Here is a 15,537-nt window from a genome sequence, read left to right on the forward strand (position 1 = left end):
GGACTAAGTTTTTTTTTAACCAAAAGGACTATGTTTTTTGACTGAAAATTGGTTTTAGACTCTTAGTACTTAAACGGTGAAAAATTAACTTAGAGTCCCTAATTGGTGAAAAACACCAAAACTTAGGGCCTAAGTTTATGCTTAACTCCGCAAAGGATTGTTCATGGAACGAATTACAAGAAAAAGGGGGAGTAACTATGTCTTACAAACTAATTTGATATTATTTTTCATCATTTTAAAACTCATCTCTTTTACATTTTAATGTTTACAGCATGATAATCTGGCACTCGTACTCTTTAAATGCCATTTTTTTATATAGAGTTAGATTAGATTTTTAAGAAAAAAATCCTGCATCTTTCTGCAAGCTACTTTTTTTTTTTTTGAAAGACAAATTCTGCAAGCTACTCAACATGGAGAAAGACATTGAATATTTGAAATTTCATAAAGAGATTTCTCTTAAATTCTAATAGATCACACAAAGGGAATGATTATATCTTAATACATAAAGATTTTTCCCTCAAATTCTAATGAAAATGCAGTAACACTGCAAACTTCACCAAACACGTAAATGTCATTATTCATACAATCATACATATATATATTACTACAAGATACTTAACTTCCTAATATAGGCAGATCATGGTGCTCTTGCTCCTGCTTCAGCATTGAGCATACCATTGTATTTGTCAGTTTTTTTGAATCCCGGAAAGAAACCAAAACCACCTAAAGGACCAAAAGGACCGAAAGGGAATGCAGGCCGTCCGAGTGGTAGTAACCCAAGGAGTGGGTGCAAGAGCCACAAAAGACCTTGAGGCCTGTAGACTGTGTCTGGTGGCATGTCTCTTCCAGCCACAGCACCAGCAAAGATTGCGCTGAGAACAAGGATCATTATCAGCAATGTTGTTGACACTTTCTTCATTCTTAGCTTTGTCTCGCTCTCCCTTGCTCTTTTCTGTTGTGTAGACGTGCTGAAGGGAACTGGTATTTATACAGGATTGGATGAAAGCGAAGCTTGAAGCTACAACTTTTATGAGGTACATATGTGGTAGTGCTGTTTAATCTTCTCTGCTCTGACATCATGGAAAAAATGGGGGTGGTTCTTATATTGGGTATACATTTGGTACGTTCTTTAGATTTTACACTGATTTAGTAGAAAGTACATATTTTACGGACAAATCATTAAGTGCAGTGCAGACTGTTATAGTAAGAGTTTGTTGCTCAATAAGAGCTAAGATGGGTTGTGCGTGTACTAGATGCATTTCTTTACCAATTGTTAAAGGGCTATGGCCCAGGGGCCTTCCAGAAATCATATTACCAAATAGAACTAATTATGGGACGTAGGATAATGTGACTAAATAAACACTGAATTCAGATTTATGCATCTTCAAAGATGAGAAATTGTATTGTAGGACATTTTGCGTGCCCTCTTAAACAACCTTGCTGATATGAAAAAAATAATGGAATGTTTTGAATATAAGCGATTATGGGATGTTTTTATGTATATTCAGGGTTGCATGTGAAGGTGAATTCTTCAGTTTAGCTACTTGAATACAATAGTCATTGGAAAGAGTGTAGAGAAAGTTTGCGGCAGCTTGAGAAATTCTGGTTGTTAGTAGTCATATACTTAGGGTTCACCTTTAAAGAAAGGGCAAAAAAGAAAAGGAAACAAGAGAGAACAATTGATGCTTTTGTGTCTGGTTAGAACTTACAACTTACTGATAGGCGCTTTGTTTTTTCTCCCTCACAGTTTCTGCCACTACTCCATCTTCTAACTTCGTCTATGGCTCCTCTTTCCCTCCCTCTAATGCATCCTTCCTAACCTTTCCCCATAATTTATCTTATAACTCAAACCAAAATTGGACAAGAGTTTTGATGCTACGTTAACAGCAGCGTTAAGAGCCACTTCGGATGCCATCGACTTGAAATTCGCTTGTTATAGATGTTCTTTCTAGTTTCTCTCCTATTGAGATTTGTGTCATTTCTTGTACTTTCTCTCAATTGAAATAATAACGGTCTCGAGGTGTGATGGGGTTAAGGTGGTCTTTGATGGAGGTTGTTGAGTGTGTCCGTGAGAAGGGTGACCTCTGACATCAACATTCAATCAGTGGGTGAAATGATGATGGCATACGGTGTATTGACAAGGAAGTTCATGTAGTCGATGGTGTAGTTGAGTATTAGGGTGATGGTTAAGGATTAATGGTAGTGGTGGACGTTATTTGTCCGGGGTAGTTGAGTTCCTAGGGGTGGGTGAGGAGTCAAGATGAACCAATTTCGGGTAACTTTATATAGTAAAACCAGAGAATGGGGAAATAAAAAAGATACCAAAGGTGAGGAAGCCCTTTCCTACCTTCACTAGTTTGTCTGTCTTGCAGAAAGTGATTCTTCAAGGGGGTGGGAAGAGGAAGCTCAATTTCAAAAGGTAACCCGATTTTTTAGTAGGTTTATAAAGGAATCAATTTAAACTCTAGAGTATGCAATAACCCACAAGTTTACCAGAATAATGCATCACATACTTGGGAACACTTCCAATAGAATATTCAACACGGTAGAGGTACCACTTGATACATACAAATCCAATTTACCCTCCAAAGGGTTGATGTTCTTCCTTCTATCTACTATTTATGCAACAAACACCAAATAATTAAATGCATTATCCACCTCAAATCACTAGTATGTAGTGAAACAAACAACAAAAAACAGGAACAAGAAAAGAATTCATCATTGTCTCTGAGGCTTCCGACTCCATTCAGTGCGTCCTCGGTTTATTTCAGACCCATCAGTAGATAATCTCAGTAGATGTAAGAACTGAAGACTACCATCTTCGTTTTTAGTTGATGCTGGAGTCCCATTTGTTCCTCTTAGCTGTGAGATGGTTCCGGCTCCGTTAATTGGTTCGGGATTTGTGAGAGAATCTACAATATCATCATGTTGACACTCTCGTCTGTAATCCAAGGTGATGCTTCGTAGCTCATGTGTTTCGGTAAGTTCTTGAGGCGTACTCTGCCAGAAGATGAATGATTTTAAGTACAAACCATAAGACCAAATAAAGATGCTTGTGTTACACAAGAATCATGTGCAGGAAAAGTTGTCACCTTTCTTAATATAGTAATGGTTCATTACTAAAAGTCTTGACATGCCACCACTTAAAACTAGTTGATGGGAATCAATGTGTATAACACAACTAAAATGAAGGGTCGTTTTGTAAAATTATACTTCCTTGATAATAAGCGGACATGCGAACTAATTCGGGACATGAGTGCATGCTTCTCATTGGTAAACAGAAAGAAAGTCACATAAGATGGGAAAAGAGAGTATGTTAGCAATTTAAAAGGATAACAAATTCAACTCACCTCCAAAAGCCATCCAATGTAGGTGACATTGTTTACATGGTGGTTCATGTCCAGATCCCCTCTTCTAGGCTGTATAACATCGGACAGGCATCCAGTTTCGTATTAGCCAAGGCAGAAAAATCTCAGAAAAGAAAAAGAATGCATTTATAACGCACTGATGTTCAATGTTTAAACAATCTTACCACTAGCCCTAATTTTGAATATTGAGAAGGATCTTCCAGCTTCGGTATTTTCCTCAGGCTTTTGTTGTTTTCCTCAGGAAAGGCTAATCTGCAGATGTTATCACATGAAGAAATAGCTAAGAATTGATACTTGGTCAAAACGAAAAGCAAAGTCACTAAACATGGCTCAATGTTTGTCTGCACCTCACAATTTAAAGACAGAACAATCAATAACCATTGAGGCATCACATCTTTTTCCCGAAGTATCTGGACACCTCACTTGTCGACTAAGAAAGAGCCAAGAACATTGAACAGAAAATTACAGGTATAAGACCCAACTGCTGAGTTAAACCGTGAAACGATGGTTGTTTGTTTGCTTTATTATCAACAAGTAACTTAGTGGGAAGAACATAAACGTAACGAGAGCTTAGGCAATCGAAGTCGATCTACAAGAAGCCTTATAATCGACGTTATAACATAATAAATGGATTCCCAGGTGAGGGCTAAGAGGCAAACAGATGAAAATCTGTTTCATCTTTTTAGTTGGAAGTTTTAGAGGTTCTTGAAAATGGATGGTGAAATTTTTTATGGAGTAGAGACTAACAGAGACGTACAACAAAGATATCTTAGGAAGACACATATAAGACATTGGTCAAACTTTTCCTTCCAAGCGGAGCTCGAGCCTTCTTTTCTTCATCTTTATTGCAAAGCAGAGGGAAGAATTGGTCAAATACTCAAGGCTAATTCGGGTTGTGCTGTACATACCTAAACCTAGTGAAGGTAGGAAAATTATTGCATTTAAATCTCACTTAAATGCTCTTAACCTCTCTTTGCTAATGCTGCCTATGATTGCTTGAAGGGGTATGTGAAGGTTGTAGTTCGAAATTAATGCTACTCTCCCATCCAACGGGTGTGTAGAATCACTCGTGTCAAAGTGAAAGCACTGCATGCAGATGAAATGAGCACTCTTGAAAAGTTTGCTGGCACCATTGTAGACCAGTGATAAAAGAGGAGAATTTTTTTTGCCAAGTAAGTTGCAAGGATCAAGACATCCAGCAAGCTCACAAAATACGAGGACAGTGGCAAAGCCAGGAGTTCTTTTTATTGAGGACGACACACTTATAGAGTCTTTATGAATGATCTAAAAAATATTTAAAATCTGAAAAGTAAAAAATATAACTTAAAACAAGAAAACATTAAAATTTGAATCTGGAGATATGAAAAAAAGTAAAGCAAGCAAGGCAAAAATTTTGAGGGAAGAATATAAGTGACAAGGAAAAAGTGAAGATAAGAAGGTTGAAAAGCCAGGAGAGTTCTATAGCTAAAGCGTGCTAAAAAAGCTAGCAGTGGGTAACAACATAAAAAGATGTTCTTAGACCCTGTTCTTTTGGGCTGAACTGAAGTGAGCTAAACTGAAACTTGTGAGAGGAACATAGCTGAGCTAAACTGAGCTGAAACTAAGCTGAAACTGTGCCCAAAAAAACATGGCATTAATACGCGTCAAACAAGTCACCTAATGTCTGATGGGTCCTCCTAAGTCAACCAAGTCAGCGAAGTTTCTTTGCTGCTTTTTTTATGCAGCTTTAATAGACAAATCATGTGGGAGGCCATAGCTACCCTAGACCATACACTAGTTCTACCACTGTATGAGGGGACAGAGATCTCTGACCATGTATAGGTAAAGAGTCAGTCAGATCGACTTAGATAAAACTTTGAGGCACAGGACATGTGGTCGCTTAGAGACCTAATTTGTCTCCTAGGCCCAACAAGACTATCCAAATCAGTCTTTGGGATACAATGGAGTTTACATGATCACAAATGAAATATTATACACAAGTTTGCTTGAAAAAACTGTATCAAAACTTCCGCATACTCAAACATAACAATTCTGTCGTATAAACAAACTAAAGTTTAAGTTGTGTTTCAAAGATAACTCAACCAAGTATATTTAGGATAAAGCCCTCAGAACTGAGTTTAAGATACTATTATAAACTCAACCAAGTTACTTTTAAGACATTAAGCTCACTGTTTGTAAAAACATGTCATTAGTCTCCCTTGATCATTTATATAGGTTGTAAGTATAAATTATAAGCCGACAGCCACATTTAGTCGAGATCACATACAACCAATTTAGAAACCTCTTAGCAATTCGTCACACAATAATTTCCGTTTTGACTATCAAAATCATAAGATGCTTTTAAACTACTGTGAAATCCTGATTACACTTGTAAATAACATGTCACAAAAGCCAGTTTGATAATAATGATACAAGAATTGAAAGTAAGACATCATTCCATGGCTTTTGTCAAATTTTTCCATAAAGATACACATACGATAACATAGCAACCCATACTCAAAATTTATCATAAACATATTGATTTTATCACCAAATTAGCATGCATAAATATAGAGCATGAAAGAACTTGGCTTATAGTAAAGTTAATATAAAAATGGGTGGTAGCAAGTTTAGGACCTAGACAATCCTATTTTAAAACCCCCATTATAGACATTTGACTCCGTAAGCTTCAACACCATGAGAAGCATCTTAACAACAATAACTGAAATTAAGGTAATGCTAAGACACATACCAGAATCCCTCTGCTGTTTTCTTATGCTAGAACCCCCCAAGGGTAATTAAGTCACACTACACTAATAGTCAGTTGGTGTGGCATTTCTGATGTCAGAGGCGGTTAGAAGGAAGAGAAGAAAAAAAAGGGGAAATATCTGACGATTCCTAACAAAATTCAGTTAGCAATTTTGCTAGTTTAGTAGTGAAGAAGTTATAAATAGTCGTGAATAGACAGAATTTCAGAAAATCGTAGAGTTCAGCACATTGAGAGAAAACCTCATCCTCTCGAACGAGTGAGGGTTGTAATTGGCAAATTTACACTGTTCATCAATACAACAGATTACCATAGCCTAATATCTGTTTTTAATATCACATTGTGCTTGATTTACCTAGTTTAGAGAACCAAGAAGAAGTCATGTAAAGTGATTTTCTCTGCAATTTGGACAGACTTCTCGCAATATACATACCTCGATTTGGGAGATCATAACTCCTAGCTTATATGTACTATTCGGGTAAAATTTTGGGCCCACCTTCTATTAATTTTCAAGAGGAGCATATATCATAGCTAAAAAACAATTAGAAGACTGGAAAATCGAGCTGGAACACAAAATTGCTTTAACTGCCGAAAGTAGCGACCTCGGTAAGGGAAGAAGTTCCCGTTAGGCACTCCTCATATGACATAATACTCGGACAAAGTAAGGTAGGTTCTCACCCTTGATCCGTACCTGTCACTCATCAAGAATGGCATTTTAGACATTTTTTGCTAACCGATCTTCAGTGAGACCTTGTCAGCTATTACCAATCTAACCTAACTAATCAATTACCAACAATACTAAGCTATTGCCAAAAACCAATTGATATCCAAAAGATATTTAGGCCTATCCTATATATATGCAGCATACTAGTCAAAGGAGAATGTTGCAACTGAAAAAAATCAGGGAAGATTGTATAGATAACACCTAAGAGATTCTATAACCAAACTTCTTTTGTTGACTAGCACAGATAAGGGACATAATGCAAATGCAGTTTTCTTCCCGCACCTAGGTCGCCAATCTTTCTACTACGACAACTTAGTTCATCTCGATATTCGCAATTTTTTATTTGTTTGTAGCTCTTGGTTTCTCAATAGAAGTTGTTCCTTTCAAAAGTCATAAAAGTTGGGCACAAGAATTACCCAAATAGTAGTTCTAAGCTAGGATTTATGGTTTATGAAAGCTAGGGTATCTTTGCTGATAGAAGTTTGGTAGATTGTATAGAGGATTTCTCCTCTTTTCATGGCTTATCTTGGTATATAAAGCTTAGGTGATGTCTTTAAAATTGTTCTCATGGTGACAAAAGCAAATGACCAACTAAAAAAGAAATAAAATATGCATAATCAACATGCATCATTAATAAACTAGACTTATTCCTAAGCAGCTGCATGCACTTACTAGATGGAGGTACATATCTCCTTATTTTACATACCACTTATAACAACCACTAATAAGCACCATCTCACTACTAATCGGGGATTAAACATGGTTTAGGTGGGTAGGCGGCTGCTACGAACTACCCTAGTAATTCTGCTAGTAATTATATACTGGGAGCTGTCCTAGTATTTTTTGTTAGTGGCAGCTATCTGACCTGATAAATAGACAGCTATCAGGAGAGAGGAAGAAGAAAGTAGTAAGTGAAAGAAAACTGGGAGCGCTCTCAACCTCTCGAACATTGAGATTTGTATTGGGTTGATCATTTGATCTCTAATAATACAAACTTATCCCGCTTGGTACTAATTTGCTTGTGATTTTGATGTTTATTTATCTGAACTCGTAGCAGCGGCTTGTGCTGCGAAGGAGATGATGAGAAATCCATCTTAAAGGCTATGTGCTTTATTAAAAAAAAAAGTACCTGAGAGTTAGCTGAAATGTGTGGTTGTTGAATAATATTTGTTGAGTTGTAATAGCGATGGATCCTAGCTGGAGTACCATTGAAAGCAACAACAGTGAGGACACCCCTTTCATGAGGAAGCCCGACACCTATTGAGCCACTGGTAAAAGGGGGGATGATGCTTTGGGCCCACGATATCCTTAGGCACATTGAAGAGTGGAATATAGCTAAGGGGAAGGCGAGTAGAAACCACTATACTCGCTCCGAAATTCATGCTTATGCTATCATCAAGACCTTACCCGCGTGTGAACCCTGAGCTAGTTTCCGAAGAGTGTACTGGAGAATAATATGCTTATACATTGCGAAACAGTGCAATTCGGGAACCGGGAGTGATGCTCGAGAATATTAATAAAAAAGTAGAAGGTGGAAGGGTACTGTAGGTGGGGTGTTGAGAGAAATGGAGATTACTATGGAGGTTCAAAAGAAAGGAAAAATATATCCCGATAACCCGCATTGGAGGGAGATGTACAAGTGTTTAGAAGATCGTGAAGAGAGGCGAAGGCTAAAGCCATATAAGACCAGTTCTAGGGAATCGAGCTCAAATTTTAGTGTGAAAACTGAAAAGAGATCCAAAAGACAATTGCTAGACTTGTAGGCCGGATTATGAGCCTGAAACACGATTAGTAGCGATGATAGCGGTCATTATTACAACCCCCTGAACATGGACTAAGATCAAGAATAGTTGAGCTTTTGAGAAGTAGTAGTAGTTGTTATAAATGGTATGTAAGATAAAAGAGATGCGTTTTTATCTAAACTGTAGTAAGTGAGTGCAGCTAAGGAATAAGCTTAGTGGAGCGTAGTGGTTGTTAATGATGTATGTGGATTATGTGTAGTTGTATGTCTTCTTTTTTCTATATCCTTTTTTTCTTTTGTTCCAAGTAATTTGAAATTCACCTCATGACCGAGTCTTCAAGAACCAAGAGAATCCGGGCTATTACACTTGGTACCAGAGCCAGGGTTACAAAAGAACAAAAGATGACACATAATCCCTATGTGACACATGTCCTTGATGTCTCTTCATAAAAGATGCACGACTGTTGTAAATTTGCAGCAGCCAATGTGTTTCTCTCTGGCTCTCCACAGATATTGTAACAACCTCCTATACAACGATGCTTATATACAAATGCACTTATTTTTGTTTCATTAGCACCGCTCTAGAGTCTAGAGTGTATCTTTCCTCATCAACCTAGCTCAAACTAGTTGAATATTCTCTGAACAGTCTTAAATTAACGCACAACTGCCAAAGATTCCTTTCCAAAAGATTTCACTATTTCAATAAAGAATTGCCAGAGCAAAATCCTTATACCTGGGATATGATTTGATCAGAATACTTTGTATTAGACCAAATGAGAAATAAAACTCCTTTGGAAAGGGTAGCTGTGAGTTTGACCCTTGGATTCACACTCATACCATCCTTATTATGAATTAGAGTGACAGACCTCATATGCAGAAGCTTTACATATATATGCTTGTTGAAAGGGCTCAAAAAAGGGACACTGAGCTTCAAACCACCTAGTAAAGTTCATATAATAGAAAGCCAAAATGGAAGAATACATCATATCGTTTTGCCGTCTTTTACAAACTAATACTTCAAGCAGATGTTTATAAAAGGGTGAGGGCTCACCGAAGCTTTTTTGGACAGTAAATCAAATACTCATCAGCAATTTGAGGAGTAACTCTCTCCAACCTTCTAGTATCCATGTTCATCATCACCCACTTACTGCATTGAGAAGAAGAGTTTGTCAGCGGGCCATCTTCGTGAACTATAAATGCAAGTATTAAGAGGAAAAGGGTTCAAATATCCCCTTTAAATGAATGTATCCTATGGAACGAAATACATAATATCAAAGCTTAAGACCAAGAATTTTGAAATATCAGCACATCTTCAGGAAGCATAAATTTAGCATCAAATTTCCACTAATTGAAACAGGGGACTTAAACGTATATGAGATCAAGCTTTAAGAGTCAAAACACCTGAGCGAACTCTATCAGATGGGGATGGACATTGTAAAAAGAGATTCTTGCAATTACCACCAGTTACTAATGTCTACCAAATGGGCCGTGAGAGGTCAAAGTCAAAGTGAGTGGCAAATACCAAATATGAAAACGGTGCTAAATCACTAACTTGAACTATAAATAGTCATCAAGAGGCCCTGTAATCTTGAGACCAAGGTTTGGGGGTGCGGGGACCATGGGGGAGTTGGCCTTCCAAATGCTTGTACATGATATCGTATAACTGTAAACAACCGTCCTACGCCAAGCATTAACACTTTCCCGGCGCCCTACTCCACTATATTTTTGTAAGATTTCAACAGAAACTCTAGCCTTCATATGGATATTTGCATTAATTCTTTTTTTTATAAATTGGTAAGTAGAAGTGTCCAACTATCGCAGAGGTTAATCCGACCAGCTACACAGACAAGGCCCTTTGAGAGTAGAGGGAAAGGTCAGGGAATCCCACCTCCATAGTGCCTTTAGTTGGGTTTGATCGACAACCTCGAGGTTGAGAAGCACAAACCTTACCACTAGACCGAGTACTATTGGGTGGCTTTTGCATTAAATTGTGCTTCAATGAATATCTAATTATGATATAGTAAAATAAAAGCTGATTCCTATTGATAAAACAAAAAAAAGTTCTTCATTTCACAAAGCAAAAAAAAAGATAGCGAACACTACTGAAGTTGGAAACTCTGATGTAGTTTTGATCTACACGGTACTCAGCAAGAAAACCGATCACACAAATGTAATTTACAACAAGTCCGAGGAATGAGAAGGATTAGGGGTGATGACTGAATACTACCTAGTAGCTCTTCCGATAACTTCACCATTTGCATAGTCCTTAAGGATGAAATCACGTCTAGTCCCAATTTTTCCTTCTGCCTGGCACCAAGTCTCTATCTCAACCACATCACTCCTGCACCAGGTAATCAGACACAACATGTTAAACATGACCGGGAAGATCTCCACAACGATAGAAAAAGTAAATTTACCAAGCTGGGTATCGGTATATCTCGATGTGCATGCGTGCCGTCACCCATATGAGATGAAGCTTTCTCATAGTAGGGGTTGTTGCAAATCCATCTGTTGAGAACCCAACACTCTGAGCATGGTTGCAGCCCACTTCCTACAACACAAACACCACTTAATTCATTAGAATGGAAAAAAGAGTAGTGTTTTTATTCGACTCTTAAATGTCAAAGGATCTCCCTTTGAAATCATGTTCATGTCAACATGTGCTCAGATAATTCTCTTTCAAATACCAACATCATGCATCTATTTTGCAGTAGAAGACACTAGAACATGACATGGAAACAAGAGACCAAAACAGATTTTGCATCAGTTTATGGCAGTTTCATAAAGGATTCACGGCATGACACTACAAGGACATGGTGACCATAAACTGTAGAAGAACAGTACAATGATAATCATGCTCAAACAAGAACTACTAGCTGCAGGTGTTCGTGGAAACTGTCCCTTGAAGAACCAACTAAACCTTTAATTCAGTTTAATACAGGAAATCTATGTTACTCGGACTCGTATATTCATGTTGGACACAGGCACCTGTCCAAGTGTAACAACCGTAAGCAGCTGCTACCATGGCTCTGTTACAACCACAAACCAATTGTCTTATGCAGAAGAAGATTAATCTTTCAAAAGAAGTATAAGGGTGCATCTCTTCATGTAAACTTATCCGAGGTGGACTTATTAGACCTAATAAGCCCTGATTTCACCTTATGTTTAGACCTAATTAGATTTCATCAGCCGTGAAACTTACTTATCATGGTAAAAAGAACGCACCTTAAGAAAACACTTTCAATCAAGTGTTTTTTTACACATTAGTAACCAGAATGGCAGCATAGGAACAGAACTAATCTAAGACAACAGAATCATATCCCATGCACAAAATGCACAACTCAAAATGCACAAAACTACCCTTAAATCAATGTCAGAAACTAAGAGGGCTTTTCCAAACACAAGTGGAACAAAGTTAGAATATTACAGAATTCAACATCTACGTATGAATCCCGAATATTCCCAAAAAATCAGGAACTTTTCAACAACAAATACACCCATACACTCCTCCCCACCCAAATTACTCAAAACTCATCAATCCAAATTCACCAATTACCACACAAATAACAGAATTACAACAAACACATAATCCAAATCTTCCAAAACACACTCAAAAACCTTTCATGCAAATTCACCAATACCACTCAAAACCCAAAACTGCATCATTCCAAATTTCACCCAAACCATCACTCAAAAACCAAAATTTCATCATACCCATTATTCCAAATTCACTAATTCAACACTAAAAAAACCAAAACATTAACAAAAAAAACAGAGAGGAGAAAGAAAAACAAACAAACCTGTAACAAATTGGCAATGGTTTCAACAGTAGCAGTCTTATTAATCCCAACTTCATAAGACCTCACAATAAAGTTCTCTTTATAAGACAACCCATCTTCAGTCAAGCTACCCAACCGGAGCCGGTCCGCTAACCCAATCGGGCCCGACCCGGTTTGAGTAACGCCATTGTTAGTAGTGGTTGAAACTGATAGAGATAGATCGGGCCGTTTCGATGCAGAGGAGCACAAAACAGAAACGTTTCGTCGGCGATTCAATTCAGGAAGAAATTTAGGAGAAGCCCAGAAACTGCATTGAGTTAAAGATTGAATATTGTCAGTTAATACGTTGCATGATGATAATTTCATCATCATCCTTTTATTTTTGTTTTTGTGGGTATTTTCTCTCTCCTCCCCTGTTCTTGTCTTTGTGAAAAGCACTGTTTGGTTGTGTTTTTTGTGGGTTTTATTAGGAGTTTTTCAGTGAGTTATGGTTCGATGAAACCGAAGAGAAATTTTTAGTTTTTCTAAAAATAAGATCATCTGTCAATTTTTTTAATTTTTGCATCGAAGGTTGTCATGTGATGGACGATGTAATCGCTACTAATATTGTCAGGTGAATTTTGGTAACAATGATATAACAAAAACAACTGTTGCAGGTGATAAACTCGTAAAAGTCCACTTTTTCCCATCAAAATAGGAGCGGATGACTTGTGTATATGGGAAGTGTAACACGTTGGATACTATTGGATCGGATTTTCTCGTGTTTTATATTGAATCTCCTCTTTTATTCAGACTTAAATTATTAGGATATAAGGTTTGTTAAACATCGCCCTAAAATTACTTAAAATCGCTCAAAATTTATTTTTATCAACTATTTTACCCTTTCCTCTTTTCCACCACCTCCACCACCCACCACCCCACCACCACACCCTACCTCCCACCTGCCACCTGCGACCTACACCGCCATCACCTTCCTCCTGCGACCTCCACCACCACCCACCTAAAAAGAATTCGAAATTTTTTTTGGTGACCATGGGCGAACGTCCGCGGTGGACGTTCCACCCATGGCCCGAACGTTTGGCCTGGACGTTCGGGCCATGGGGCGAACGTCTGCGATGGACGTTCCACCCATGGCCCGAATGTCTGCGGTGGACGTTCCACCCATGGCCCGAACGTCCAGGCCAAACGTTCGGGCCATGGGTGGAACGTCCACCGCAGACGTTCGTCCATGGTTACCAAAAAAATTTTCGAATTCTTTTCTTGCTTCTGTAATTTCGAAGCAATGCAGAGTAACCTTGCAGTGCGTGTATACAAGCAAAAAACTTCATTGGTTCTTCTAATCAAGAGATACTTGTACCTGGAAATCTCGACTTTTTACTTTTTCATTATCCGGTTGGAAGTGAGGTCCCTGTATTCGTTCACAATGCAACATTTAATTGATTGGGGAAAGTTCATATGGTAGAAAAGTAGGTTGGGTAAAGGGTTGTTATGTTAACCTTCTTTGGGATAGAAATTCCCATCTGGCATCCATGCTATATTTATATGTGCAAAGGTGTCTTAATGCTTCCCTCTTCTTTGCTTCTGTAATTTTCTTTGCTTATGTGCTCTAGGCAGGAGGGTGGGGGCTGCTGTGGGTGGCTGTGGCAATGGGGTTGGTGGTGGTGGATAGTGGTGGGGATGGTGGTTTAGGGAGAAAAAAAGAGAAGGTTATGAATGACATTTCAATGTTTTTTTAGGCGATTTTAAGTAATTTTTTGGCGATAAATAGAAGTTGAGTTAGGATATGTTTTAGATTTGGAGTTCATATATTGGATTTGGATTTGGATTTGGATTTGGATTGAAGTTTTTTTCTTATATTTTTACATAGTTCATCCGAAATAAATGATATTAGATTTTAAATTTTTCCTCTTTCTTACATGACTAAACTAAAAGTGATTAAGATGCAAGGAAAAAACTTTTGTTTAACATTTTTGGAGACCACCTATTTGTTCGTTTACTAGGTTCAGCATGAAATCATAAATAAGCTCTATTAAAGATTACCAAACATTTGATACTGAGTTTCCTCCTCCCTTTTTAGTAATAAAATGAAGCAGAAGTAGGGCCAAACTGAGAGTTAGCAGCATAAACAAAGATGGATTTGTGAATGAGAAATACAAGTTTCCTATTTTCATAGGAATCAATGGGAGAATGGAAAATTGCTCAAGTGGGCTGTTGGGCGTAATCGTAATAAACACTTTTCATTTCATCCCTGTAGTTCCGCTTCTTGCTCAAAAATGAAGAAAGACTTGTCGGAAATCACCGGTTGGGTTGGTCCGACCAAGAAAGGCATGGGAGTCTTTGGGCATTGCTTTCTTCTCTTATTCAATTTCTAGTTGGATGAAAAAAGTGCTCCTAAAGGACTTCTCAAGGACCGAGGAAGTACTATCGTGCTACTGGCTTTTAAGCGGATTGCTACTGGTTTGCTGACAAAGCAAAATGAAACTTCCTTCCTGTCTTCTCCCTCAGAACTTGCATTCGAGGTTCCATTTCTACTAACTATATTTAATCCATTCCTTTGGTCTATCCCCCGCTAACTCTTATTCTGATTAAACCTCCCCTGACTCGCCCATTAACCCTGGAAATCTGAGGAATCAGTTCCCTCTTTCTTGTTAGAGTAAGGCAATGCAATTGACTTACTTACTTGAATAAGTAAGGTAATTTCTATTTACTTACTTGGATACAAGTATGGGGCTAGGTCAAAGATCAAGAGTTGGTTCTTTCATAAGCCGAATCCTTCGCTTCAACTATAGTTAGGACTGCAGATGGACGCTACCTATGTAGCTTTCCCTGTCGGGATGTAGCAGCTCTCCCAGTCCGAAAGAGCTCTAAAAGATTAGAGGGATTCCTGCTAAGTTATTCTTTTATTAGCCTGCTTCATTTAGTACTTGCTTTAGCGTCTTCTCTTCCATCATAGAGACTCATGAAGGTAGTTTCTACTCACTTACTTGAACTTCTAAGGGCGTAAAGGAGCACACTAAGCCAGTTAATAATTCTAGTTAGCGCTTTTTCTGACTCGCTTCCTTCTTCCCTAGGTTGCGAAAAGAGAGTTGTTTCCTTGAGCTTGTCTAAATGCCTATTTGTCGCAGTCTCCGGAGACTTCATCAAAGATACTCTGGTAATTTCACCCAATGAACATTTAG

General features: G+C 38.0%; 1 protein-coding gene across 1 annotated transcript; it reads right to left on the minus strand.

Annotated features, from left to right (window-relative positions):
• Positions 1 to 2,488: 2,488 nt before the first annotated feature.
• LOC104908919 (oleoyl-acyl carrier protein thioesterase 1, chloroplastic) lies at positions 2,489 to 12,964 on the minus strand. Its single transcript, XM_010698089.4, has 7 exons — positions 12,380 to 12,964; positions 10,997 to 11,130; positions 10,807 to 10,920; positions 9,631 to 9,726; positions 3,533 to 3,620; positions 3,351 to 3,419; positions 2,489 to 3,000 (listed from the first exon to the last, which is right to left on the minus strand). Exons 1-7 carry the CDS (start codon positions 12,728 to 12,730, stop codon positions 2,719 to 2,721), a joined length of 1,134 nt encoding a protein of 377 aa, XP_010696391.1. The 5' UTR covers positions 12,731 to 12,964; the 3' UTR covers positions 2,489 to 2,718.
• Positions 12,965 to 15,537: the final 2,573 nt, after the last annotated feature.

Source organism: Beta vulgaris, chromosome 7 (assembly GCF_026745355.1).
Source record: "Beta vulgaris subsp. vulgaris cultivar EL10 chromosome 7, EL10.2, whole genome shotgun sequence".
Lineage (NCBI taxonomy): Eukaryota > Viridiplantae > Streptophyta > Magnoliopsida > Caryophyllales > Amaranthaceae > Beta > Beta vulgaris.

Bases quoted from the DNA above. Each gene is read 5' to 3' on its own strand.
- LOC104908919 (XM_010698089.4), bottom strand. From the start codon at position 12,730: ATGATGATGAAATTATCATCATGCAACGTATTAACTGACAATATTCAA. The intron at 11,131-12,379 runs GTTTGTTTGTTT...TTTGTGTTGTAG, and splicing joins CCATTGCCAATTTGTTACAG to GAAGTGGGCTGCAACCATGC. The intron at 10,921-10,996 runs GTAAATTTACTT...TACCTGGTGCAG, and splicing joins ATATACCGATACCCAGCTTG to GAGTGATGTGGTTGAGATAG.